At 42.4% G+C, this 26546-nt stretch overlaps 1 protein-coding gene across 2 annotated transcripts in view; it reads left to right on the forward strand.

Annotated features, from left to right (window-relative positions):
• SH2B2 (SH2B adaptor protein 2) overlaps positions 1–26546 on the forward strand; it is a 142706-nt gene that overhangs the window by 71002 nt on the left and 45158 nt on the right. For both annotated transcript variants that reach the window (XM_068265993.1, XM_068265994.1), the window contains exon 2: positions 16156–17033. In XM_068265993.1, coding sequence (XP_068122094.1) covers positions 16182–17033 — 852 coding nt within the window. In that variant the 5' untranslated portion in view covers positions 16156–16181. The remainder of the gene's footprint in view (positions 1–16155; positions 17034–26546) is intronic.

Genomic DNA, 26546 nt, shown 5'->3' on the forward strand with positions numbered 1-26546 from the left:
GGAGAATCGGGTTTGCGTATGACGTTGGCGACGTCATGACGTCATGCGTGATCCTCCCCATAGAGAAGACCGGAGCTGTATGGGGAGGCTGCGCCGATCGCTGGATCCAGGCTGGGTAATGTATTAACGGGGGAGCGGCGGAGGTCGGAGGTGATGGGCATTTATACTAGCTAGCCTAGCGCTAGCTATAGGGGTTTCAGCCATTCGATCTCGGGGGGGGACTGGGGGGCACAAATTGGCAAAACCTCCTGAGCGGCGTAAAGTAAGGTTGGAGTGCAAGTACAACAATATGCCTTCTACCTGCATGCGAAATGTCGTGAGCTTCAGACTTTGCTAACGGCCATGGCGGGGATTTACGTTCGTCACCAGTACCATTGCAAAAATAAACAGGTTTTTGTGACCCTAGGATATGATCTCTTTGGCCTAGGGGCCCCAAACTCACCAGTCCTGAGCCCCCTAAAAGTCCCTACAATGCTAGAAAATTTTCCACTGCTGAGCAATCGTCCTTTAAAAAGATTTGAGATTTTTGAAAGTGAAATAGGAAGCGCAATGAAAGCCAATGGCAAAATTCAGCACTTTTGCACCCCCATAATTCTGGTTTGCAGAGATGTAGGGAACCCAACGTTGAAGTGCAAGTACAACAATATGCCTTGTACCTGCATGCGACATGTCGTGAGCTTCAGACTTTGCTGACGGCCATGGCGGGGATTTACGTTCGTCACCAGTACCATTGCAAAAATAAACAGGTTTTTGTGACCCTAGGGTATGATCTTTTTGGGTTAGGGGCCCAAACCTCACAAGCCCTGAGCCCCCTTAAACTCTGTACAAAGCCTGCGCTTTTGTACCCTCAAAACCTAGGCCCCAATGAAGGCCTATGGGAAATTTTAGCACTTTTGCACCCCCATAACTTGGACAAGATGATGCGGCAGTCTGGATCTCTTGCCAACGCATCGGGAAGGGTCGGAGGTCACCATACACATCCTAGATTCTTGGCAGAGGCATCATCTGCTGGCTGCCGCAGCTGAGAACCATCTAATGCAGGGGTGGGCAAATTTGTTGGGGATCAGCCCGTATTTCTCTAGAATGTGGCTCGCTGCTACTCTCGCTCATCCTCATACACCCAATTGCTCATTCCAGCGGTGATCTCCAGGTGGATGGGGCCACATGTGACTCTCTTGTATTTAGTGATGGCATGTCACATGATGCCGCTGTTGCCACGGTGAGTCCCTTTTATGTAGCATGCAGCACACATTTAAAAAGACAGTGGGAGGGAGGGAATGGGAGCAGTGGAAGCCAGCCCTCTAGAGTCGGGCTGCCTACATGATGCCGGCAGGCCGCAGCTTGCCCAGGTCTGATCTAGTGTGTGTACAAGGCTTTATGGTAAGACTATGACTATGGTAAGGATTAGAGAGACAGTGATATTACTACATACTGTGCAAAGTGCTTTATAAGTACACAATAATAATAAAAATAACAATTACCTGTCAAAACTTGCAGCAGTTACCCATAGCAGTGAATCATGTTTCTTGCTACATTTGACAAGTGAAAGCTGTTTGGTTGCTGGAGATATGGGCTCCAGTTCTTCTAAATCCGCCTTAAGGGGCAGCGGCCGAATGTGGCCCAAACAAAGGAAACATTTTTCATGGCTCTAAATGTAATTATCACTTTCATATTTGAAATATATAATTACAACATCATTACATTTATTGGTCAGAAATTAATGCACACGCTATAAATTATGAATGCTGTTTTCTAAGGAAATCAATGAAAAGATATTGATCTCCTTCTGGATCAGTCAGAAAAGCGAGGAGATTAGAAATTCAAGCTTGCTGAATGAACCAGCAATGGCATAGACAAAAAATGGTGTCTTGTGAGAAAGCCCAGAAAGGTACTGCTGTGAATTCTTATGGTTTGCTACATGCATTTGTGAAACCAGATGATTAGCATAAAGCAGGAGCCGCATACTGGAGCAGTTCTATGTGGGGGCTGATAAGTGGCATCGCTAGGGGCCGCTGAGGAGACTCCAGCTTTGTGTATTGCAGTAAACATTGAATAAAAGATGAGCATGCTGACTCCCAATGCCAGCATGAAACTGGAGTGCAGACCACAGAAAATACTGAGCCCCTAAAGAGCTTAAAAGGCTGGAGTCATTTCAGGCTTCATTGTAATGCATGTTTACCGTCCACAAGAAGGAACACACAAGAAGACAAGCTGTCATGGAAAACACACTATTCCCACAGGAAGACATGGCTGATCTACTATTGCGCAGCACAGCCGGAGGGAATGTAAAGGGATTGCTATTTGTTTAATATATAAACATTCATTTTAGTACTGATATGTCATTTTTATGTATTCTTTTTAATAAGGAAAACAGTCAATATTACAAATAGAAATGTGGCATTAATTTGGTAGTAGACAGGACAAATAACATTTATATTGTCCTTGCGGTCTCAAAGCGCCAGAGCTGCAGCCATTAGGGCACACTCTGTAGGCAGTAGCAGTGTTATGCAGTCTAGCTCAAGGACTCCTTACTGAATAGGCACTGGCTACCTCAACAGGAAAGAGCTGAGATTCAAACCCAGGTCTCCCGTGTCAGAGGCAGAGCCCTTAACCATTACACTAGCCAGTTACACCATTCCCCCGATAGGCTCAGCCACATTTTAAACCATTGTTGCCTGAAATGATCTTTATGGGTTTATCAAACTACTGATGTACAAATATGCTGTTCACCTATCCACCAAGCAGTTTGTTCTGCTCTATGGAGTGGGGGAAGGGATGAGCAAGAGCGAACTGGGAGTGCTTTTGGAGTGTAACCCGTTTCCAATGAGCTCTTGGCGAACGTTGAGGAACATTTGTGCAAACCTTTTTATGGGCACCCGGAAACTATCTTGAACAATAGTTTCGGGTGACTTACGTTGCAAGTGTGTACAGGCCTTAACTGGCGAGCTTGAGAAGTCCAAACAGGGGTCTAGGAAAGATAGCTCAGCAAAGGGCCTAGTTCTCAGTCACCAGTAAACCGTTTTCTCACATTATGAAATGAAAACTAGTATTTTCTCAAAAAAAAAAAAGGAAAAATTTGCATAAAAAATTTGCATCATTCTGAATTCACTCAGATTTATTTGCATCTCATAGACCATCCCTATCGCATAACTTTTTTAAGCCTGCTGAAAGCAAGAAAATACACTGAAGTTTTATATTTATTTTTACCTACTTTTAGTGTTTTGTTTTTTTTCAAGTTATAAGAAGTTATTTCGTAGAGAAAATGAAACTTTATCTCCTGAGTAAAAACTCAGGAGTAAATCTAATTAAGTAATGGTCAAAGAGTCCTTAGGGAAGGGCAGGTAACTCTACTCAACATTGTTATAATTCCAACACTGGGAGATATATTATTATATCACTAACTGTCCTCACAGGAAGCCACAATCTACGCCATAACATAATAATCATAGTCTAATTTTCTTACCCTAGTCAAAGGCCATTTGGGTGGGGACCACCTAAATTTATTTTCAGGTTATAGGAGGAAACTTAGAGGGTAACTGAAACTTTAAAACATAAGCCAAAGCCTATGGCGAGATAAAAGAAGCTCTGAAACCAGGTGCCTGTACAAATCTAGGTAAACATTTGTGCCTGAAATGGGGCTTTAAATAATAATATTCATCAGAAGTGATAAAACAGAAGAATTCCTCTTAGGTCTTTAGAACTTCCATCATACCGAAGCATTTTACCCTGCAGCCTTTTCTGCACTTGTCGGTAATGACAGCCATGATTTCTTCTGCTTGTTTCACAGTGGGATGCACAGCAACTTGCCAATTATTCTAATGAGGGAAGGAGAATATTGAATTTATGAGATTAGCTTGCTGCATGGGAAAAAAACACAACAATTTGCAGCCAAACTAGCAATGCTTCCGCTTATGTTCTGACTGAGTATTTTAGGGATAATTATGATTTATCTTAGACGTAGATTGTCTGCTCTCAGACATCCACGGTGTGCAACGTAAATAATAGAAAAAAGATCCTGAAGGAAACAGAAAAGTCCTGAGTTTGAGGAAGGATTCTGCCATATTTACTCTCACAAAACAGATTCTTTTGGTCCTGTAGTTAAAATTTTAAGAGTTTTCTTTTAGCTGCAGGGACATTATGCCTTTCAAAAAAGGTAACACACGTGTAACCTAAGCTATTATTGTATTTTTAGCTTCATGCCTGGGAGTTCTAAAAATCAAAGCTATCAGTTTGTCTATTACAAAAGGCACACAGTTATAACTGTAATATTATCTGCTAATATGTTGATTAGTATAATATGTTAATTCTCTGTGGAAAATAGTCAAATCAGTTGCTGGAAAAACCCTAGCAGCCAGTCAGTCATTGTAGTCTAGCACTGTAGAAGAAGAGGGAAGGCTGGATCTCATAGAGCAGTAGTAGGGAACCTATGGCTCAGGAGCTAGATGTGGCTCTTTTGATGGCTACATCTGGCTCACAGACAAATAAGTAGGGGTTGATTCACTAAGCCGCACTGCTCAAGCATCGCAGCTTAGTGTGGCAGTAACATTTTCAAAGTAGTGCACGCTACTGCTGTAGCATGCACTACCCCAAAACAAATGGCTGCTCCAGTTGTCCCGCTCTGGACCCTGTCAGGTCCAGTGACTTTGTAGCACGAGATCCCCACACTTGCATTGGCCCAATAGGCTGCCTGTCACTTGACAAGCAGCCTATTGGGCCAATGTGCGGGGATCTTGTCCTGTAAAGTGAATCAACCCTCAAGTCAGCTAGCTAATTGTCTAATAAACCATGGCAACAGGGTCGTGAGCCCTACTGTCCCAGTTTGATACATATTATATGGCTCTCACGGAATTACATTTTAAAATATGTGGCGTTTATGGCTCTCTCAGCCAAAAAGGTTCCTGACCCCTATCATGGAGCCTTCCCAGTCCTCTCTGCATCCCCTCATTCTACCGCTAGGCCTCCCGTCAAAGTAATCCGACTAGAATCTCTGAATAAGCCTTTGGTAGTGCTTAAATGGCTTTGGAAGTACTCATGTTCTCGAGCACTTATGAAGATGAGGGGAACCATCCTGCACATACTCACATGCACAGAAGTGTCTTCAGAAGCACTTGGGGGCAAGAGCGCATCCAAAGCCTTCAGAGGACTACTGAAGGTGCAGAATTTAAAAAAGGGCTGGGATGAAATGAGGGGATGCTAAGAGGATTCAGAAGGCTCTATGGGATACAGAGCCTTCTCTCTCCATAGGTGAATTGAAAAAGTTGAATAGTGATGAAATTCAATGTTGAAAAATGTAAAGTCATGCATTTTGGTCGTACCAATGGTCTAGCACCATACAAAATAAATGGGAGACAGTTGGGGACATCAAACTTTGAGAAGGACTTAGGAGTACTCATCGACAACAAGTTAAATAATCGTACTCAATGCCAAGCCGCTGCAGCTAAAGCTAACAAAATTTTGGGATGCATTAAAAGGGAAATAAAAACTCGAGATGCAAGCATAATATTGCCCCTGTTTAACTCTCTAGTAAGGCCACATCTGGAATATGGAATTCAGTTCTGGGCACCACATTACAAAAAAGATATTGCAGTTTTAGAGCAGGTGCAGAGACGAGCAACAAAATTGATACGTGGGATGGAAGGTCTCACTTACCAAGAAAGGTTAGATAAACTGGGTTTATTTAGTCTAGAGAAAAGACGCCTTAGAGGAGATCTAATTAACATGTATAAATACATCAGAGGGCAATATAATAGCTTGGCGGATGAGCTTTTTGTCCCTAGGCCTTCTCAAAGGACTAGAGGACATGATCCGCGCATGGAGGAAAAACGTTTTAGCCACTTATTTAGGAAAGGGTTCTTTACAGTAAGAGTGATTAAGATGTGGAATGCATTGCCACAGGAAGTCGTTATGGCAAACTCTATACCTGCATTTAAAGGGGGCTTAGATGCTTTCCTTGGGTTGAATGACATCCATGGCTACAATTACTAGGTAAGGCCTAATGATGTTGATCCAGGGATTTTATCTGATTGCCATCTGGAGTCGGGAAGGAATTTTTCCCTTTGGGGCCAATTGGACCATGCCTTGTAAGGGTTTTTTCGCCTTCCTCTGGATCAACAGGGATATGTGAGGGAGCAGGCTGGAGTTGTACTTTGTACTGGTTGAACTCGATGGACGTATGTCTTTTTTTTCAACCAAAATAACTATGTAACTGTGTATGATTGATTGGTTGGATTTTTCTAATAATTCAATCTATGGAGAAAATTGATTGAGTTCAAATAATCTACAGAAAGAAAAGGTTGTTTGGTGTATGGCCAACTTAAACACTTGCCGACCGCGCACTCATACCGCGCGTCGGCAAAGTGGCAGCTGCAGGACCAGCGACGCAGTATTGCGTCGCCAGCTGCAGGCTGATTAATCAGGAAGCAGCCGCTCGCGCGAGCGGCTGCTTCCTGTCAATTCACGGTGGGGGGCTCCGTGAATAGCCTGCGGGCCGCCGATCACGGCTCGCAGGCTAAATGTAAACACAAGCGGAAATAATCCGCTTTGTTTACATTGTACGGCGCTGCTGCGCAGCAGCGCCGTAAGGCAGATCGGCGATCCCCGGCCAATCAGCGGCCGTGGATCGCCGCCATGTGACAGGGGACAGCCTGTCACTGGCTGCACAGGACGGATAGCGTCCTGTGCAGCCCCGATCACCGGGGATGAGCAGATAGGAGAGGGAGGGGGGAATTTCGCCGCGGAGGGGGGCTTTGAGGTGCCCCCCACGCAACATGCCAGACAGGAGGAGCAATCAGACCCCCCCCTGCACATCATCCCCATAGGGGGGAAAAAAGGGGGGCGATCTGATCGCTCTGTGTGCCAGCTGATCTGTGCTGGGGGCTGCAGAGCCCACCCAGCACAGATCACAAAAAATAACGCTGGTCCTTAAGGGGGGGTAAAGGGTGGGTCCTCAAGTGGTTAAAGAGAACCAGAGACAAAGCACCCTCATGTAGTTTACCTTGTATATCAGTGGGAACGTGACTGTAAACCCCTACCCTGCTCTCTGTTTCATTCTTCACTGCATAATCTGCTTTTTATCAGCTCTGATAAGAATCCCCAACTGAGCATTCAGTCTAGCTTTGCCCCAGAATGATTATAGCTGAGTCAGTCATCTGTGTTGTCTTTTCAAACCCAAGTCTGCCCCCTCCTGGCTCTGATTTCCTGCTACATAGCAGGAAAGCAGAGCCACAAGGGGGCAGCCTTGGGCTTGAAAAGACATCACAGAAGACTGATTAAGATATAATCATTCCAGGCAAAGCTATACTGAATGCTCAGTCGGGGATTCTTATCAGAGCTGATAAGAGGCAGATTGTGCAGTGAAACAAAGAGCAGAGTAGATGTTTATTGTCATGTTCCCACTGATATATATGGTAAAATACATGAGGGTGCTTCGTCCCTGGTTCCCTTTAACTACCTGATAACTGCCCCACGCCTCAGGACTGCCTAATGCCAATTGGCATCAAGTCCTGGGGCCGGCTACTGCAGGAGATCACGCGCAAGCTGCGCGTGCATCTCCTGCTTGAGGGGCGGAGCTCCGCACCACCCTTAGTCTCCGAGCGGCGGAAGACTGATAGACGTCTACTTACCATGTACAGCGCTGCAATAAGCAGCAGCACTGTACTGGGGACAGCCGTGTGACAGGAGCGGTCAGCTGTCATAGGCTGAAGCCTATGTCAGGCGATCACAGGGATTGGCTGGCGGGGGGGGGGAGAGTTCAGGGATACTAAATAAATACATAGCTAAAAATATTAAAAACCCACACAGATAAATATTTATATAAAAAGATAAATATCTGGGGGGCGATCAGACCCCACCAACAGAGAGCTCTGTTGGTGGGGAGAAAAGGGGGGGGGGGATCACTTGTGTGCGGAGTTGTGCAGCCCTGCAGCTTGGCCTTAAAGCTTTGGCCTATTAAGCAAAAACTGGCCTGGTCTTTAGGGGGTTTAGCACTGTAGTCCTCAAGTGGTAAGTGTAGTCCTCACTGATAAGAAATTCCCCTTTTTATTTCTTTCTTGCTCTCGGAAGCCATTTTCTGCTAGGAAAGTGTTTTATAGTTGGAATTTCTTATCAATGAGTGTCACACTGTAGTCACTTCCTGTCTGAGTCAGGACTGAGTCAGCCACTTACATGCTTGATATGTAACTCTTTCAGACAGCGAAAGAAAAAAAGGAACACAGCATAGTTTTTTGTGTGCTAGGCACTGTACATACACATCTCTATCTCATCATGTCACATGTCACTTCAGGTATCCTTTAAGTGTGGAGAGGGGTTACAACATTTTTGGGTTATTACTGATGTCTGTGTCTCCATTTTACCTTGCTTTCTATCCTTGGGGCTTTATGGCATTAATATGAATATTGGTGGTGTCAGATGAGGGAATGAAGGTCAGCAATTAAAATTGGCTGGGGAATTCAATCCTTCTACATGTTGCAAAATAAAATTAATGCTTATAATGTAAATTAATGCTTACATTAGTGAAAATGTCCTTTGTTCCGATATGGTATTTATGCACTGTGAAATTTTTATCTACCTGTTATAAAGGTAAAACTCGAAAAATTAGAATATTGTGCAAAAGTTAATTTATGTCATTAATTCATCTTAAAAAGTTAAACTAATATATATATATATATATATATATATATATATATATATATATATATATATATATATATATATATATATATATATATATAACTAAGAGACCTTATTACATGCAAAGCGATATATTTCAAGCCTTTATTTGTTATAATGTTGATGATTATGGCTTACAGTTTATGAGAACCCCAAAATCAAAATCTCAGACCATTAGAATATTGGGAAAAGGTTCCATATTCTAGGCTCAAAGTGTCAGAATCTAATCAGCCAATTAATCCAAAACGCCTACAAAGGAGCCTTTAACTGGTCTCTCAGTCTGGTTCAGAATTCCTGACATAAATTAAGTTTTGCATGGTATTCTAATTTTTCAAGTTTCACCTGTACTTGTAAGTTCGTGCTACTTATTACATTACAAATACAATAATTAATACATTACAAATTTTATACTTGTTTGTTGTATTTGACGAATTCTTTTTTCTTTTTTTTTTTTATAAAAAGTTTTGAACAAGATACAATATACATAAACTATTGTAATATTAGTAGAAATTTTCACAAGCTAAATTTAACAGAAATGATTTTCAAGCCACATAGCTATATGAGCATCTACCCACCTCTCAATTTTTGTTTGTTCAAGAATATCAACCCATTATACTAAACAAACTTGGTGTTGGCAACCAAACTAAGAAGAGACTATGACCCATTTGTAATTAAAATTTTCTCTTGAGTTTTTTCCTAGGTGATATTTTCAGACTTGTCAGTAAAATGCCTTTTAGGCCACCAGCAAGCAAACAAATTCTCAAAATAATTTCCACAGTACTTTTTCACCTATGTTTTGGTACTTTTGCTATTGGAAAGTGCTGAAAAGGTATTTTAAACCGGAGATTTAAGAATATCTCCTAGGAGAAAATGAGTTAATATATTTCGTTATGTAATTATAATATATTGCACTATAACATAACCTTTATTTACAACTGCAGTGATATTTCGTACACATTGTTTCCGACAAAGTCCATGGCTCAAAAAGCAATATCACCTGCTGTTTGCTGGCAATCGTGGCAGCCATCGTTTGAGCCACAGGGGGTTTTATTTTATTTTTCTTAATAAATTCGTCACTGCTGTGCTGTTGTGTAAACATCACCTAAACAAAATAAAAAATTCTGCTAAAATTAAGGACTACAACATGAATAAATGAAATGTGATAAGTGTATTTCTTGTAAGCATGAAAACAAGTTGTGAGCTTGCAGTAGAGAAGTTTGTGTTGCCATCTTCAGCAGTTTGGGGATGGAGGCTGTGGTCAGGCATGATGTTTTCTGAACAGGCATTCTGTCCAGTGTCTTGTGCCCATGAAGATGTTTACAAGTTGAGCCGAACAGTTCTTGACAGTGTTTTCCCTGCCAACGCTGCAGGTCATCCTGCTGATATTTACAGATATTAAATTGAATGTGATTCAAATAGGTTGCCTGAAGCTGGCAAGAAATGTCTTTTTCTTATTACTGCCTCAGTTCAGATCACACTGATGCAACCGTTTCCAGAGCCAATTAATGGAATTGCAGTTAATAATATGAGTAGATTGGGACATTAAATGGTGCGTAAAACATTGTCAACTGAATGTTTCACTGAGGGGAAGTATTGTGTTTAATATGCAAATGGGGGAGGGTGGGATATATAGTGGGAGAGTATTGTTTATTTAAATATTTAATTGGAAAAAGGAAACAAATCCAAGCAAAATAATAGTGATCAAAACTCAAGCATGGGTGGTTTGCAATGGATGTCACAGATTTGTGTGGACTTTCTGTGTTTCAAAGTTTTTATTGAAAATTTTTCATTTTAAGGTAACAAACATGGGGTTGCAATAACAAAGCATAAGTAAGCAAGACAGCAAGGTAACATTGTGCTAATATTATATTCCTCTCTGTCTTTGGTTTCCCCAAGATCTAATTCCCATCTAGCGGAGTAGGCATGTTGAATTGGTTGTTTTGGACGTGTGAGGAAGGAATATATTGTGGAAATAAGGCCTTGAGAGCAAGGGTGGCGGAGACAGATGTTTTCAAATGGGGTGGGGTCCGAGGGAGGAGATCTGTCCTTGAGGAGAGTATTAACCCAGTGTCTAATTTGGAGGAAGCGGTAAAATTTCAACTTAGGAATTTGATGTTTGTCTTGGCGTTCTGACCAAGTGCAGAAGCCCCTGGGAGAGAGAAAGTGAGTCACGTGTTAAATTATGGGTGGTCCACCAAGAGAAAGCTTCAGGGGTATCTAAGCCTGGCGTGAAAAGCGGGTTACCGGTTATGGGTAATAGAGCTAAGTGGGGTGACTGCAAGTAAGCTGAATAGCATATTGTATCCCACACTTGTAGATTATGTAGCAGGGGAGGACTAATTGTGGGGGGGACTTAGTTTGCGAGGGAGCCAGAGTAGAGTGCTGGGAAGCATGGGTGCACGATCAGGGATTTCTAAGAAAACCCAGAGGGGGGTGTCTTGGTGCTGGAAATGGCGTGTCAGTTGGCAAATGGAAGCTGCTTGGTAGTAAGAAAGAATATGAGGTGCACTTAGGCCCCCGTCTAATCTGTGGGAGAACGTAGTTGCTTTTTTAACTCTAGGTCCTTTACGACCCCAGATTTGTGTGGACTTTCTGTGTCACTAGTGGTATGTATGAACTCCCTAAAGTGCAGTGTTTCAGTAGCTGGGCTTCATAATAGTACTGTAGCTTTTTTATTATTTACAAAAAAACAGACCTATCTGCTATGTGAAATTGCAATTGAGTGTGCATGGTCTGCAGTGCATGTTTATTTCCAGAATTGCAAACTGGTGTTAGGGAGGTAATGTGTGGGCAGCACTGTGGCATAGGGGTTAGCACTCTTGTCTTGCAGCGCTGGGTCCCTGTAGAGCCAGGGCACTATCTGTACGGAGTTTGTATGTTCTCCCCGTGTCTGAGTGGGTTTCCTCTGGGAACTCTCATTTCCTCCCACATCCCAAAAACATACAGATAATTTAATTGGCTTCCCCTAAATTGGTCCTAGGCTACAATACATACACTACACGGTACTTGCATTGACATATTACTATGGTAGGGATTAGATTGTGAGCCTCTCTGAGGGACAGTTAAGTGACAAGACTATGTACTCTGTACAGCGCTGTGGAAGATGTTGGCGCTATATAAATACCAAATAATAATAATAATAATGTGTAAGGCAGCATACACACATCCAATTTTGGATAGGCCAATTTTACCACTTCCATGTAGTATGAGATCTTATCTACACAAACTGTTCATAGTATTCAAAATCTGTTGACCCTCATACTACAGGAAAGTGGAAAAATTTACCAAAATTTATCAAAATTGAATGTGTGTAACAGCCTTTTTTTTTTTTTTTATAAAAAAGACATTCCCCTCCAATAATTCTCTTTTTGTTTTGTGCTGTAACCTCTGTAAATCTTTCTTAACCCCTTGGGGACCAGCACCCTCTGCCCCCTTAAGGACCAGAGGCTGCTGGTCCAGCAAACCGCCGCTTCCCGACGAATCGCCGCAATAAGTCGTTGCTCCCGCCGGACACGCCGCTCTGTCCCCGCCGCAGGCTGCTATCTCTGCCGTCGCTATGACGGCAGAGCGCTGTGCGCCGGTCAGACGCCGCTTTCATTGGCTCCTGACCCTGTCACTCCATGTAAGCCAATGGGAACGGCTTACATGAATGACAGGGCCAGTGGCCAATGAAAACGGCTCCTGCCCGGCTCACGGTGCTCTGCCGTCATAGAGGCGGGGGCAGAGCGGACAGAGGGGCAGAGACAGGCGGGGGCGCGCGGTCAATAGGACGTAGAGTTTACGTACGGTCAGAACCACAGCGCCCCCTGCCCGCCGTAGATTCATACTCGCTCGGTCCGCAGGTAGTTAAAGACCTCCCCCAATAATGCTGTATCATTTTACAGCTCTTGTTTTCACTACAACTCTGTCTTGTCTTGTTGATATTTTGCATTCCTTCCTCAGACAATAAAGTTGCAGGAAATGGTTCCTCTGCATGACAATGGGGAGAATAGGTGTCCAGGGATATGTAAAATGAGTTAAAAGCACTAATATCGAGAAAGGGCTTACCTCAATAACGACAGCCTGTGCTAATAAATTGTTGTTGACTAATGTGGCATTATTGAGGTAAGCCACCTCCCCTTTCTCGATTTTAGTGCTTTTAACTCATTTTACTTATCCTTGGGTGCCTCTTCTCCCCATTGTGCTGTATACACCCCCAGCTTTCAGCTTGGATGGGCACTTCTAAGCCCCACATGGTATCGTTCAGTGTGGGGGCAAGCAGGTGTTCTTTCTGCAAGAGAGCAACCACTTCCAGTCCTGTTGGACACGCCGAGTGGAGGCGGGTTCATAATCTCCACCTGCTATAAATGATCCATTGCCCCCTGTGCAACCTACCTTTTAAGAGTAGTTTTTACTTTACCATTATATAATATCAATTGAACTATACATATGGCGCTATTTGCGCTCCCATTGTCTCTGCTTCTTTTTTCAAAGTCTGGTTTTGTATCTACATGCCTTGTCCGCAATTTGAAGATACTGTAAATGAAGAATAAATAAGAGGATATTGGTTCAAAGCAAATCCTGTTGTGTGTCTATTTGAAATTGTAGTATTGCAATAATTAGGGGTGGAACTATACTATTTTTATCTTGTCTATAATCTTATTTCAAAGTGCCAAGACACCCCATACGTTTTCGTTCCTCTTCATGACTCCTCCATACACATCATGTTTGTGTTGCAACATTACACTGTGAGATGGGGCACCTCCACCAGCCATACCCTCCTGCAGGTTTTTTGCAGTAATCTATTGTTTTAACTTTGCTTTTCAGGCAAGCGAACCAGCTGTTCCCTCTGAACATGTTCTAAGTTTTTGAGATCTATTTCTTGACTTTCACAGCCCCCCCCCCCCTCCTTTTTTTTTTCTTTTTCTTATCTCTTCCGCCTCTCTTATCCTATTATAAAGACTGGATGTAATGGTTCAGCCTCATTATAGGAGTGTTATTGTAACCTTAATGTTTAAACATTTTTGGATCCTGTGATCTATCTTCTACAATGTTTACTGTGGAAACAGACAGCTGAAATCTCTGAGACAGCTTTCTGTATTCTTCCCCTAAACCATGATGGCGAACAATATTTGCCTTCAGATCATTTGAGAGTTGTTTTGAGACCCCTGTGTTGCTACTCTTCAGAGAAAATTAAAAGAGGTGGGAAACTTACAATGGCCCCCCTTAAATATTCTTTCTCATAATTGGATTCACATGTGTATGTAGGTCAGGGGTCACTGAGCTTACCAAGCCAATTTGAGTTCCAATGTAACAAACGTTGGAAAGGCAGCTGCGGTGAACAACGCTACCACCGCAGCTGCCTCCAGCTCTCTGCCTAGCAATCTATCCATGCCTCAGGCGTCTAGCACGCCGAGGACGGGTCTGTCAGCCGCACATAGGGTTGCATTGTCGCGTGACAGGACCTTTATGCGGGGAGGAGGCGCGTCAGCTGACCGGCCGGTCGGCTGACGTCAGAGGAGACGCTCGCCGCTCCTCATTGGCTGATAGGAGGGGGCGTGCCGGAGAGGGGTCTCCTCTGCTTCATAAGCCTAGCTGAATCACTCGCAACTTGTTTGCTGTTGCGAATACTTGGTGTTAGCGCTCAGACCTTAGATAGTTCTGGTTTGCTTTGATCCGGGAGGAAACCAAGGATTTCACACAAGATAGGAATTGTTTGATAGCCTTAAAGATTATTCATTACTGTGTTATTATTTGTGCATGACTCTGGCTCGTTCTGACTACACTTTTGCTCAGTGATTCTGTACCTCTGCCCATCTGATCTTGCTGCCGACTCTGCCTGTTTATACCTTCCTGTCTCTGCCTTCCGATTTTGTACTGCATCTGTCTGTCTGTTGCCAACCTGATTAGTCTGACCACTCTACTCTCACCAGAGGGCCCTTGACTCTGGTGAGGGGCGCTGTACTGTTAGTACCCACCAGCTTCTCTGGTGAGGTATAGCTAAACCTATCAGTACTACTGTTGCACCAATTACTATATTGCTATTTGCTGCCACATCAGCTTTCTGATATACCTGTATTATAGGTGATTCTGCAGATCACCATATAATCAGGTATATATCTGCATTATAGGTGATACTGCAGATCACCTAATAATCAGAATTCTGTTCCTTGCTGACACAAATCGTTACATCCAATAATTAATTCTAAATGTTTTGGAATCAATAAAATGACAACAGTGCCCAAAGTTATACACCTGGCTAATTTTGTTTAAACCATTATTGCACACTTTCTGTAAATCCAATAAACTTAATTTCACTTCTCAAATATCACTGTGTGTCTGCTTTATGATATATGTAACTGACATTTTTTTTCGTAACAACCAACGATTTATACAGAAAAATCATAACGATTAACAAGGTTGCCCAAACTTTCGCATCCCACTGTAGCTTAATGTTTTTAGATCTTCACTCATTTGTTTAGAGGAGCCATTGTTTAGTGACAGCTGAAGATTGCATCATCAGAGAAAATGTTAATCTGTGCAATTCGGATTAATCTAGGAGTATAGGTAGCCAGGTAAAATCAACCTGGAGCCAGACAGCAGTAACTCTGACTCTTAATTCATGGAGACCTGGAAGCATGCAAAATAGCAATTGGCTGTGTGGAAAAAAATGGAAGGTGGTGGTGTAATATGACAGAAGAAGAATTAACAGAGAAAATCTGATGCAGATATTTCCCTGTTATTTTCCAATTCAGTCAATCCTGCAAAGCATTACCTGCTGGGGCAACCATTAGAAAGGAGAAACGTTGTATGGGCATCTTTAAAGATACTCTCCAGTGCCCCCATTGTACTTCCAATGCAAAGTAAAGTTCTGTTTTTTTTTCATTGAACTACTGCATGTTTGTACTCCCTGGAAGTACATTCAGGGAAATCGGCATCTGCTTCTATAAAAGCCCTCCGTACTATGTATAATTTATGACAGTTACAGACCACCCCAAGGTTATGTGTATATACACTGTACAGCATATTGTATGAAGTTGCTGCTTCAATAAAATGATCATTTGGACCTCTTCTGGCTTCTTAATTTTAAATATTATGTTTAGAAATGAACATATCAAGTTTAAAACCCATAATGGATAAGAATGTTAGTGGTTTCTTGTGAGAACATTGGTCTTTCAACTTCTCAACCCTGTGAACTTTCAAGTCTGCATTCCCTCATTCAGGGCATGCAGTGGTGAAGAGATCATGGAAATCTAGTCTAGTATCCATTATTGCTCCTACTTTGGGTGTCACTTGTCACATCTGTTGGATTACGGGCTGCTTCCAGAGGGGATATTTTGAAAAAATATGTTTGGATCATGAAACAGATATTCTTTGCAGCTCTTTGCATCTGCGCAATGTTTTGTAGCTATTTATCAACATGACTATTCTTAAAATTTGCAACTGTGGGGGTTAGATGGGCTTTGATAATGTTTTTACCTGAATCGACTTTTTTTTTTTTAATTTCAGATTTCTTAGAGTGGAATGGAACAACCATGAATGGTGATGCACCTAATCAAGACTCTTCTTCTCAGATTCCAGACTGGAAGGAGTTCTGTGAGCTCCATGCACAAGCTGCTGCTGTGGACTTTGCCCAGAAATTCTGTCAGTTTCTCAGAGAAAACCCTCATTATAATGCCCCTGGAGCGGAGACTTCCTTCTCTCACCATTTTGCTGCCAATTTTTTAGATTTCTTTAGTTTTGAAGTGAGCAGGGTATATGTTTCTGATTCTCCAACAAAATATAATATTGTTCCCTTTGTTGGACTACAAAACTGCCAGGTGCCTTTAGCAAGGGATTTTGTCCCCAGAAAAGAAGAAACCTCCACAGAGTCTTTAGACAGTATGGACAATCCTGTCACAAATAAGTACTTAAGTCGGACTCAGGCCAGAGTTCACAAGGTCTCCTCTTATGGCCACTCGCGAAGCTCGGAGGATGTTTCAGTCCATGGGACCTCTAAGCCAAAATTTAAGAAAGGCTTCTCTTTGAGAAATATGAGTTTATGTGTGGTGGATGGCATGAAGGAAATGTGGCACAGGAAGTCTTCTCCAGAGCCAAGTCTGGATAACGTGCAGATTAAACGGTCAGAGCGTGAACAGTGCACAGCAGGCAACAAGGAACAAATGGAGCCACGTGAAAAATGGACTCACAAATTACGACTGTCTAAAATGCAGGCAGCCAAAATTGATGTTGTGGACATTCAAAGGGAAGGAACTCTCAGGTACATGGTGGCAGATGATACAAACTGTGTTGGTAGCTCTCAGTGGCAAAAATGCCGTTTGCTTTTGAGAAAAGCTGTGAAAATGGAGGGAGAAAGGTTCCTACTTGAATTTTATGTGCCTCCAAAGGTAAGATACTGTTGTGTTTGTTTTTTAATCATAACTAAAGATATTTAACTACTACTACATAAATTCTCCTTGAGAATAATTCATGAAAAAGCATGTGATCAATTTCATCAAATGATTGACTGTAAAGCTACATACAGAATACCCACATAGCTCATGGTGACCCAGAACCAGTAAAAAAAGTATAAGGGGCCTTTTTAAAACAGAAAGTATTTGCAATAAGTCAACTTCAAGTGAGCAACTGTGGTTACCCTACGATGCGATGCAAGAGGGGGTGGAGAGACTATGCAGGACGCAGTGGCTTCTGGCAGGTGCAGTGAGTGAAAGAGCAATGTGCTTGAGGGACACTTTAGCATAGCTAAACATCTGGCATGTTGAATCTTAAGGTAACATTGGGAACGGGCATGTGGGCAATACCAATGATGGCCCAGCATGCACTGAACAAGTTAAAGCGAACCTGAGCTGGAATCAAACTGGTGAGATTAGATTATTAATTGTATCTATAGTCCCACTCCTACATAGGACTTTCCTAGAATCCCACAGTCTTATTATATATTAAAAGTTAAAAATGTAAGTTTAATGTTTTTATTGTCTCAGCTGAATGGCAGCACAGCCTTTTAATGTGTTACAGCGTCCATCTTAAACTGTTATCCTTTTTTAAAAATGTTTATGCCATGCAAGAGTTTTACATGTTGTAATTGGTTATCAAGAATTAAGACAAGAAATAGAGCGCACTCAGAGAACCAGTGGTAGGAAAGGCAGGTGTGCCTGGAGTAATCTCACCTTAGACAGTTGCTGGCAAGCCTATACAGGTTTGTCCAGCGGCTGCGCATGTGTCCCTCTGGCCGGAGACCAGGCTTGGCAGTGTCCAGATTCTCCTCCGTAGGAAGGCAGGGCTGAAATCCGTGCTTGTATCTTTGCATGTCTCTGCCTGGACTGTGTGCAAGTACCGTACTGCGCTGCTGCACCACAGACTATGGCAGGTTGCCGTAGTCCTCCTTTCATCAGGACCTTTTGTCTAATGAAAGGAGGACTTGCCTCCTAAAACGCAAATAGTAAATAGACCTTATTATACCACACGGCAGCCGCCATAGCCTTTCTTACATGCACTGCTACATTGACGAGTGTTAATCACTACTCCCAATTTCATGTGAGTTGTTTATACAGTCACACAGAACAACAGGTAGCTTTGGACATCTCCATTACTGCATAACGCTTTGCACTAGTGCAACCTGCCATAGTCTGTGGTGCGACTGTGCAGTGCAGAACTTGCACACAGTCCATGCTATCTTGCTATCGGGAATTCCTCTAAAATTGCTGTTCACCTTTGTGCACGCGACAACTTTACCATTCTTTCTTAAATTCACCCCCATGTCGCTTCAGATACCCTTTAACACCGCCAAGTTGAAACGCGTCATGTGATGATTGTTGATTTGTCCATATATGGGGTGGGTTACATGTCCACCTCTCTCTAATGTACATGGACTAATCTGGAGGTGTGGGGGGGTGAAGTATGTAAGAGCTGACGCAGCAGGCATCAAGTGATGTTACTTTACATTTACTGGTAAGCGGAGGACATGTTGGCTTAACAGCGCACCAGAGTCTGGGGCTGTATTCCACAAGATCAGGTAGATAATACTATAATTTTAGTTTTCTCGTTCACCTCGCTTTAGAGCTGTGAAGCTGTTTCTAAAAACTGACACAGATTACACAAGCTTTGTTTATACCAAGCCGCTATTTTTTATTTCATAGCTCATTTTGTCACGTAGTGATGGTGGCTGTCACATTACCATAGTGACTCACGTGAGTGACAGATTCTCTGAAAACAGTTTTGTTTAGAAACGGTAATTTCTGCTACAATAATCCTTACATTTTGGGATAGCTCTATCTATTCATTAATATACATTTTAATTAATTAGATGTCAGATTTGATACAAACATTGAATTGATAAATCCACGGAAAGTAGGTCAGGAAAAGCAGTTCTTATTACTGATTGGATGTGAGTGGGAGGCGTGATCAGCCACACTATTGTGTACTGTAGCAGCAGTGGTGTTTCAACTAGTTTTTGAACATAATTCTGTTGAAATCTTTTTAAAATGAATATGTGCAAAGTGCTGAATTAAACACTACTGCCTGAGCAGCCTCCAGTCATTCAATTGCTGAATTGAATAAATGTCTTGTAGTGTATGGCTATTTTAACTTTTAGAAGATGTTACTGTACTGTTGTTAAGACAGTTCAGTCCTATTTCTGAACCTCTATCAGTCTTAAAGGGACTCCGAGCACCTCTCATGGGCATGCCTTTAAGACTCCGACCAGTACTGCCAAGTATGCATACCTTTCTGTAGCTTGTGCTCTCCTCCTCCAGAGGGGTCATGGCACGACTTTGTTGGAAGTCGTCTATCTTAAAGAGAACCCGAGGTGGCTTCCTAAGAATGAAATCCGCATACAGAGGCTGGGTCTGTCTACACTGCCCAGCCTCTGTTGCTATTTCAATCCCCCCTAAGTTCCCCCTGTGCTCTGCTATGCCCCATAAATCTCAGCCGCACTGTCGACACGCAGTGTGTCGCAGCAGGCTGTGTTTACCTCTGTAGTGTCACTCTACGTGCTCCCCCGCCTCCTGCATAGCTCTGTTCTCCGCCCGCATCCCTTCCCTCCCTGCTGATCGGAGGGAAAGGACCCGGCCGGGGACCGGAGCTATGCAGGAGGCGGGGGGAGCGGCTGGAGTTACACTTACAGAGGTAAACACAGCCCGCTGCGTGTCGACAGCGTGGCTATGATTTATGGAGCATAGCAGAGCGCAGGGGGTACTTAGGGGGGATTGAGATAGCAACAGAGGCTGGACAGTATAGGCAGACCCAGCCTCTGTGTGCGGATTTCATTCTTAGGAACCCCCTTGGGTTCTCTTTAAAGGCATGCCCATGAGAGGTGTGTGGAGTCCCTTTAAGAAGGTTGAAGCTATAGTCAGGATTTGAGGGCACATTATAATTTTGCTTCGTATAAGCATGCCTAAACTGAGAGGGATATAGGGATATGGAAGCTGACATATTTACTTTTAAATAATACAGATTGCCTGGCAGTCCCTGAGCCTCTGTTTCTATGAAATGTTGGGTGGGAGTAAAGGTGCCCATAAATGGTACAATATTGTCCTCAGATGCACTCTGTCAGTCAGATCGTTAGTAATTGGAAGGTAATTATTGATTGTTCCCATAACCGGGTCATTTAGGGAACTTTCTCTCTTTGGATACAATCATAAAATCCAACATTCTCATTGACAAAATACTGTAATCCAATTGACCATAGAATTGTTGCATGCGGATTTTCTCCACATACTGTATGGTTTTCTGTACAATTTCATTGTAAAAATCGAATCAAATAATCGCATCTGAGGAAAAGATTGTACCATTTGTGAGCAACTTTATGCTTTGTTTGCATCTAAAATCGGAATTTTTGACGCCAGCAATTTTCAATTCTTTACGCGTTTAACTAAATACAGTGTATTTATTCATAAAAGCGCGAACGCAATCGCCGGATAAAGTGATTTGTGAGCGTTTTGCGAAAATGGTACAGGCAGCGCTTTGCTGAGCAGAAAGTGGACGAAACGAGCTGATATGAACTGTTCCATAACGAATCATTGCACAAGTGCTTTTAAGGCGATTTTCGAAATCGCCGGGGCTAAAACAAAACAAAACGCAAAGGCCCTAGGTGTGAAACAATCCTAATGGGGTGTTAAGTAGAGCTGTGAAATGAGAGGCAATCCACAGCAATCACCATCTGTGTATGGTTTGTCGAGCATTAAGGCCACAGCGCTTGTAAAGTACCTGGGTGGTAATCAAAAGAGGGTATAACACAATCTTTGCACACTGCAGTAAACATTAAAGTCTATCTTGGGTGCATTTTCTGATGATGGTTACATTCTAAGAAACTTCAATAAGATTGTTGCAACTGTATTTGGCAAACATACCGTACTGTATATACTTGAGTATAAGCCGAGTTTTTGGGACCAAAAAATTTGCCCAAAAGTGGGAGTCTCGGCTTATACTCAAGTCACAGCTGTGTGTGTGATAGTATTACAAACACTCTGCAATACTAGTGTGATTTTCTCCATTTCAATTGAGGTAATTTTTAGCAGTGATTTTTATTGGGGGTTAAAAAATGATTGCAGGTCAATCAAAAAGGGACAAAAAATGTAGCATGCATAGCGTTTGCGATTGACCAAAAATCGCAGTGAGCCAGTGGAAAAGGGGCACCAGGATTGACCTGTTAGTTGTGATGCCTTTGCGATCGTTAAAATGGGAGCACTAGGAAAATCAAATCAGAGTGCAGCCAGTGGAAAAGGGCCCCTACAATCATTGGGTAATACATGTGCATAGTTAGGAAATGCATGGAATACACAACAGACATGAGTGCTTATAAGAGAATAATTCATGTAAATTTCCCATAACCCCAAAGCTCATGGCTCAGAACTGTGAGAATTTGTCTGGGATGGATTTAAGGTGGGTACTGGATGAGAATGTTGATGTTGCCAGAAAGTTCTGCATTCAGCTGCTGAATTGCTATGGACCTCCTACGCAAGCCCCGGCAATACACAGACATTTGTTACAGTATGCTTTTGTATAATAAGCACGTTATTTTTGGTCAAGTATGTGAATTGGCCAAAAGATTATGTCACTAAATATCTGTTACATACTTTCAACTTTAATGTTGTATCTGCAACCGTGAAAGAAGCATTAGATTAGTTTCTAAACAGACTCTGGAAGAGCTCTCCACATTGTACCAGAGAAATTAACTCTTGTACTACAATGAAATGAGGACCTCTACTTGATACCTCATTTCTATGAAATGAGAGTACCGCTATTAAGGTGTTAGGTACCTCACAACCTGATATACTTTGCATTACTGGTCAGGACTGTTATCTGAGAAGTATCAGTAGTAATCCCTACTACTGATACTTCTCAGATAACAGCCCTGACCAGTAATGCAAACTATATCAGGTTGTGAGGTACCTAACACCTTGATAGCGGTACTCTCATTTCAAGGTCAATGAGATGCAAATATTTCTGTGTTTATGCATGTAAATGTTATGTATGTAAATTTTAATGCAAATATATGCAGATTGAAAATGGACCAATCAATTTAAACCTGGGTTGGACTTGATTGGTCCATTTTCAAGCCACATACTGTATATTTGCTTAAAAAATGTACATACATTTGCATAAACTTGGAAATATTTGCATCTGTTTCATCATCCCTAATCAGTAGTACTCCAGTATTGGTCCCAATGTGGGAGGAGCAGAAATGTAACCTTGCATTTGGAAAGAGGGGGGGGGGGGGGGAATAAGCCATGGAATGTGCACCTTGCATGGGCCCAAAAACATTTTTATAGATTGTGATGGTGGTCTTGCCCCAATCAGCATTGTCTACAACCTAGGTTCTCAATGTGTGGTACGCGGCTTAATATACTTAACCAAGAATAACAAATTTAGAGTTTTAGAAAATGACGAATCTTATTTAAAAATACCAAATTAGTATTTTAGCTAATTAAAATTGGAAATTGTTCAGAACCAATTATCATGTATTACAATTAAATATATAAAATTTGTCAAGGGGTACCTCTGATAATGTTTACTATGCTAGGGGGGAACCTAGTAAGTACAGGGTTTTAAAAGGGGTACATACCAATAAAATGTTGAGAAACATTGGTCTACAACACACATTACAAGTAGGCATCCCTGCTGCCACCAGTCGTTCAAGATGGGTGATGGTTCCAGGTGTTGCATGGTTCTTGCTGAACCATGTGCTTAGGTTGCCTTTCTCTTAAAACAGCTTCGCTCCCATCTTCTCAAAGGATATTTGTATATCTTCACTGTTCTTCCTAGAAATGTATTTTAGTCAGGTAGGATAGAGCTGGTCAATAGTGGATGGTGCTACATACAACAAATCATGTGACAAAGCACCAGTGCCCCAATTTGTGTGGTGAATGTTTATTGCGCTTGTAATACTTTGCTACACTTTTGCAGTGCTCCTCAAAGCCTGCACCAAACTTTCCAGTGACAGTACTGTAGTCCAGTCCCAGCCCCTCCCATGTCTCCCCCAGTTTGCTAACCCCTTTAATCCCCCCCACCCCCATTTTTTCATCATAGTGTTCAGCTTTGGCCCTCTAAGGCGTGTCTCAGCTTTTTTGTGCTAAAAGTGTAACTGTGGGGCATAAAATCAAAAATCAATTCATTATTTTTATCTGGTAAACAATTAATAAAGATGCTAAGCAGGCAATCTAAAAGTTAAAATCACTATTACTTTTCTTGTTGGTAAATGATCATTCCCCAGTTTACCTGACTTATTTGGTACACACAAAATTTGGTACACAAAAAGGAAGATGCAGGGCATGCTGGGTTGTCCTTTTTTGCTTCTCTATTTCCCCTCAGACATAACTAATGCAGGCTGATTGGCTGAAGCCTCTTTCCCTCCTGTTTTCCCCTCCCACACCTCTGTTCCTCTCTGATTGGCCAATATCTCTCATGCTGAGATAATGCACTTCCTATAGTGAAGGATGGGCAAATCAGGCAGAGGAAAGTAGGGCAGGAAATGACATAAACATTGGCTTCAAAATAGCCACACTTAAAATGGGAAATGTTAAGAAGGATTTTCTCTTTTTTTTATTGTAGAAAAAAATCACTAAAATCAAAACGTGGACAGTGCAATACATATGTTATGTACGTCGAGCAAGTATTTATTTACTTGTATATATTTGTTTTTTTTTTCTTTAAAGGACAACTGACTTGAGAAGGATATGGATGGAGGCATCCATATTTATTTTTGTTTCAGCAATACTAGATGCTTGGCATCCTGATGATCTTTCATTCATCAGTAGAGTCTGAATCAAAATCCTGAAACAAGCATGCAACAAATGCAGTCAAACTTAGAGAGTCTGAAGCCTCCTAAAACGCCCTTTTTTTCCAGCCATTCTTATTAAGCATTAATGGATTAGCTGAAATGCCACTATCCTTGTGGCAAAACGAGGCTTTAATCACCCCCAAATACCGGGGCAGAAATCTTTGAGCTGCAGCTCTGCCTCCATTCGCGTCAATCTTTCACGGATCTCCGCCTCCTCCCGCTCCTCTCAGTGAAAGAAGACTGAGAGGGGCGGGAGGAGGTGGAGATCCGCGGGAGATTGACACGAATGGAGGCAGAGCTACAGCAATTTGCCCCTGGCATTTCGGAGTGATTAAAGCCTTGTCGGGATAGCAGCGTTTCAGCTAATAATGTTTAAGAAGACTGGCTGAAAAAAAGGGTTATTTTAGGAGGCTACTCTTTAAAGGGGATCCGAGATAAACTTTTCTCATTACATAATTGTGTTCCTTTCATATAGTTTAGGGCAGCCTTTCTCAACCTTTCTACCCTGGAGGAACCCTGCAAATAACTTTGGGATACCAGGGAACCCCTGCAAAAAGTTTTTGATCTCGAGGAACCCCTGCATTTATTTTGGAGGAGGCATGGTCTTTAAAAGTATGTGTGGCTGTTTATTTCACTACCCCTATTACACTACCACTCATTATACTGTCTCCTGACCACCCAATTTAGTGCTTTTTGTTGAAGTATCACCTATTATAATGTGCTCTATTATGCTTCCCCCACGATAGGGGAAAATACCAAGGAACCCTTGCAGAGTACTCGAGGAACCCTAGGGTTGAGAAAGCCCGGTTTAGGGTGTAGGGCATTCCTCAAGCCAAATACTTTTTTGTTTTTGTTTTAATACTCTAATTCCCTATAAACTAAACAAGCCGCGCCCACAGATTTTCAGAGCGCCTTGGCATTTTCAGAGGCTTATGGGAACTCAGTCTGGGCAGGAGGAGGGGGAGGTGTTACTAGCCAGAGATTTCAGAGGCAGAGGGGAGGAGGGAAGAGGGGGAATTAGGTTTTCACAGGCTGAGGGCTGGAGATGCAGATCCGCTTGCATTGCCGCTGTCATTGTATCACAGGAAGAAATAATCATATACTGTTGAAGCTGTTTGCAGCTAGATTTGCTGTGTAAACAATCTAAACTTTAGATAAGATATATAGACAAGTTACTTGTCATAGTTAGTTTTTCATCTCAGGATCCGCTTTAAGTCACACATCTTCTCTGCATGTTTGTTTTAAAAGCACTAGTGGCAGAGGATCAGCAGTACAGCCAATGTGCATTGTTTAAAAGGAAAAACAAATAAGGTGGCCTCCAGTTATCCTTTAACCCATTAGCAGCTTCAAACAACATTTTCCATTTGAAAACTGCTGTGCACGCTAAAGCTCTGCCTAGTGCAGCCAAACGAGCGGGCCTCAGGGAGTAGTTATATTTACCTGTTCTGCGCGGCTTCTCTTCTACCACCTGCGGCTCTGAACTTCCGACATATTTTCAGGGTCCCAATCACATGATATGACATGTGATCGAGATCCAGGAGACTTTGTCAGAATTACAGGCAGCGCCAGCCGGTGGTGGTGAAGAGACTCTTCCATCACCTCTCTTCCACCACTGGGTGGCGCTGTAACACTGACAAGGTCTCCAGGAACTGAGATGACATATCAGGGGTTACATCGCAGCAACAGTGAAGGGGAGAAGAAGCCGATCCAGCCGTCCAGACAGCTAACTATTAAAACTCTCTGCCTACCCTGCCTAGCCTGCCAAGCTGGGGAAGGCACACTTCACCAGTGGCAGGAAAAATTTGACCCTGCAGCCATATAAGGTTTCATTTTATTTGACTGCTAAAATGTTAATAATAAAGACTGATGCTGACACTGTGTGTGTGACTGCTGACAGATTGTGGGGATACACATGGACAGCTGTCAGAGACTGGGCGAACGTCTGAGTTCTGACAGTAGTGGATACATTGTGATTGCTGTGAAAGTGATACAGATATTTCACCTGAGCTGATACAAACAACTGCCTGGAGTTCTCCTTTACAACCCCAGAACTAAGTAGCAAAATGTGAACCAGAACATTGACATGTGACAGAGCGACACAGCAGCTTCAAGCTAAGAAGACAGAGCAAAGCTTCACGTTACAGAGGACTGCTTACTGCCACTAGAAGCCCCCTTTGTGATCTCTTACCAACAGCATCATCGCTCCAAGGCTCACGCAGCAGGCCCTCAGTAACTATTTATCCAGATACATTTGTATTACAATTTGCCGCTTGATTAGCTGCGGAAGTGATGTTGCTTTATTGCTAGCTGAATATGCTGACATTGTATCAGCAACATTGATTATGTTGCTAGCACAGTCATTCAACACAACATGTGTTTACTGTTGAAGAACTGTGCTGTGTGACATAAGCTCTAATGTAATCTTCCCCAGTACCACTGACACCCGTCTTTCCAAGATTACTGTGCCTGAAATTTTACTATATCAGAGTTTACTATAACAAAATTATACTTCATGCACTGTAAATAAACTCTGCAATGAACCTACCGTAGTCTACAGAGACACAGATAATATAAATAACACTCATACTCACCAGCACAGTTTTCTGTTCTGCTTCATACCCTT

This window comes from Hyperolius riggenbachi, chromosome 2, assembly GCF_040937935.1.
Source record: "Hyperolius riggenbachi isolate aHypRig1 chromosome 2, aHypRig1.pri, whole genome shotgun sequence".
NCBI lineage: Eukaryota > Metazoa > Chordata > Amphibia > Anura > Hyperoliidae > Hyperolius > Hyperolius riggenbachi.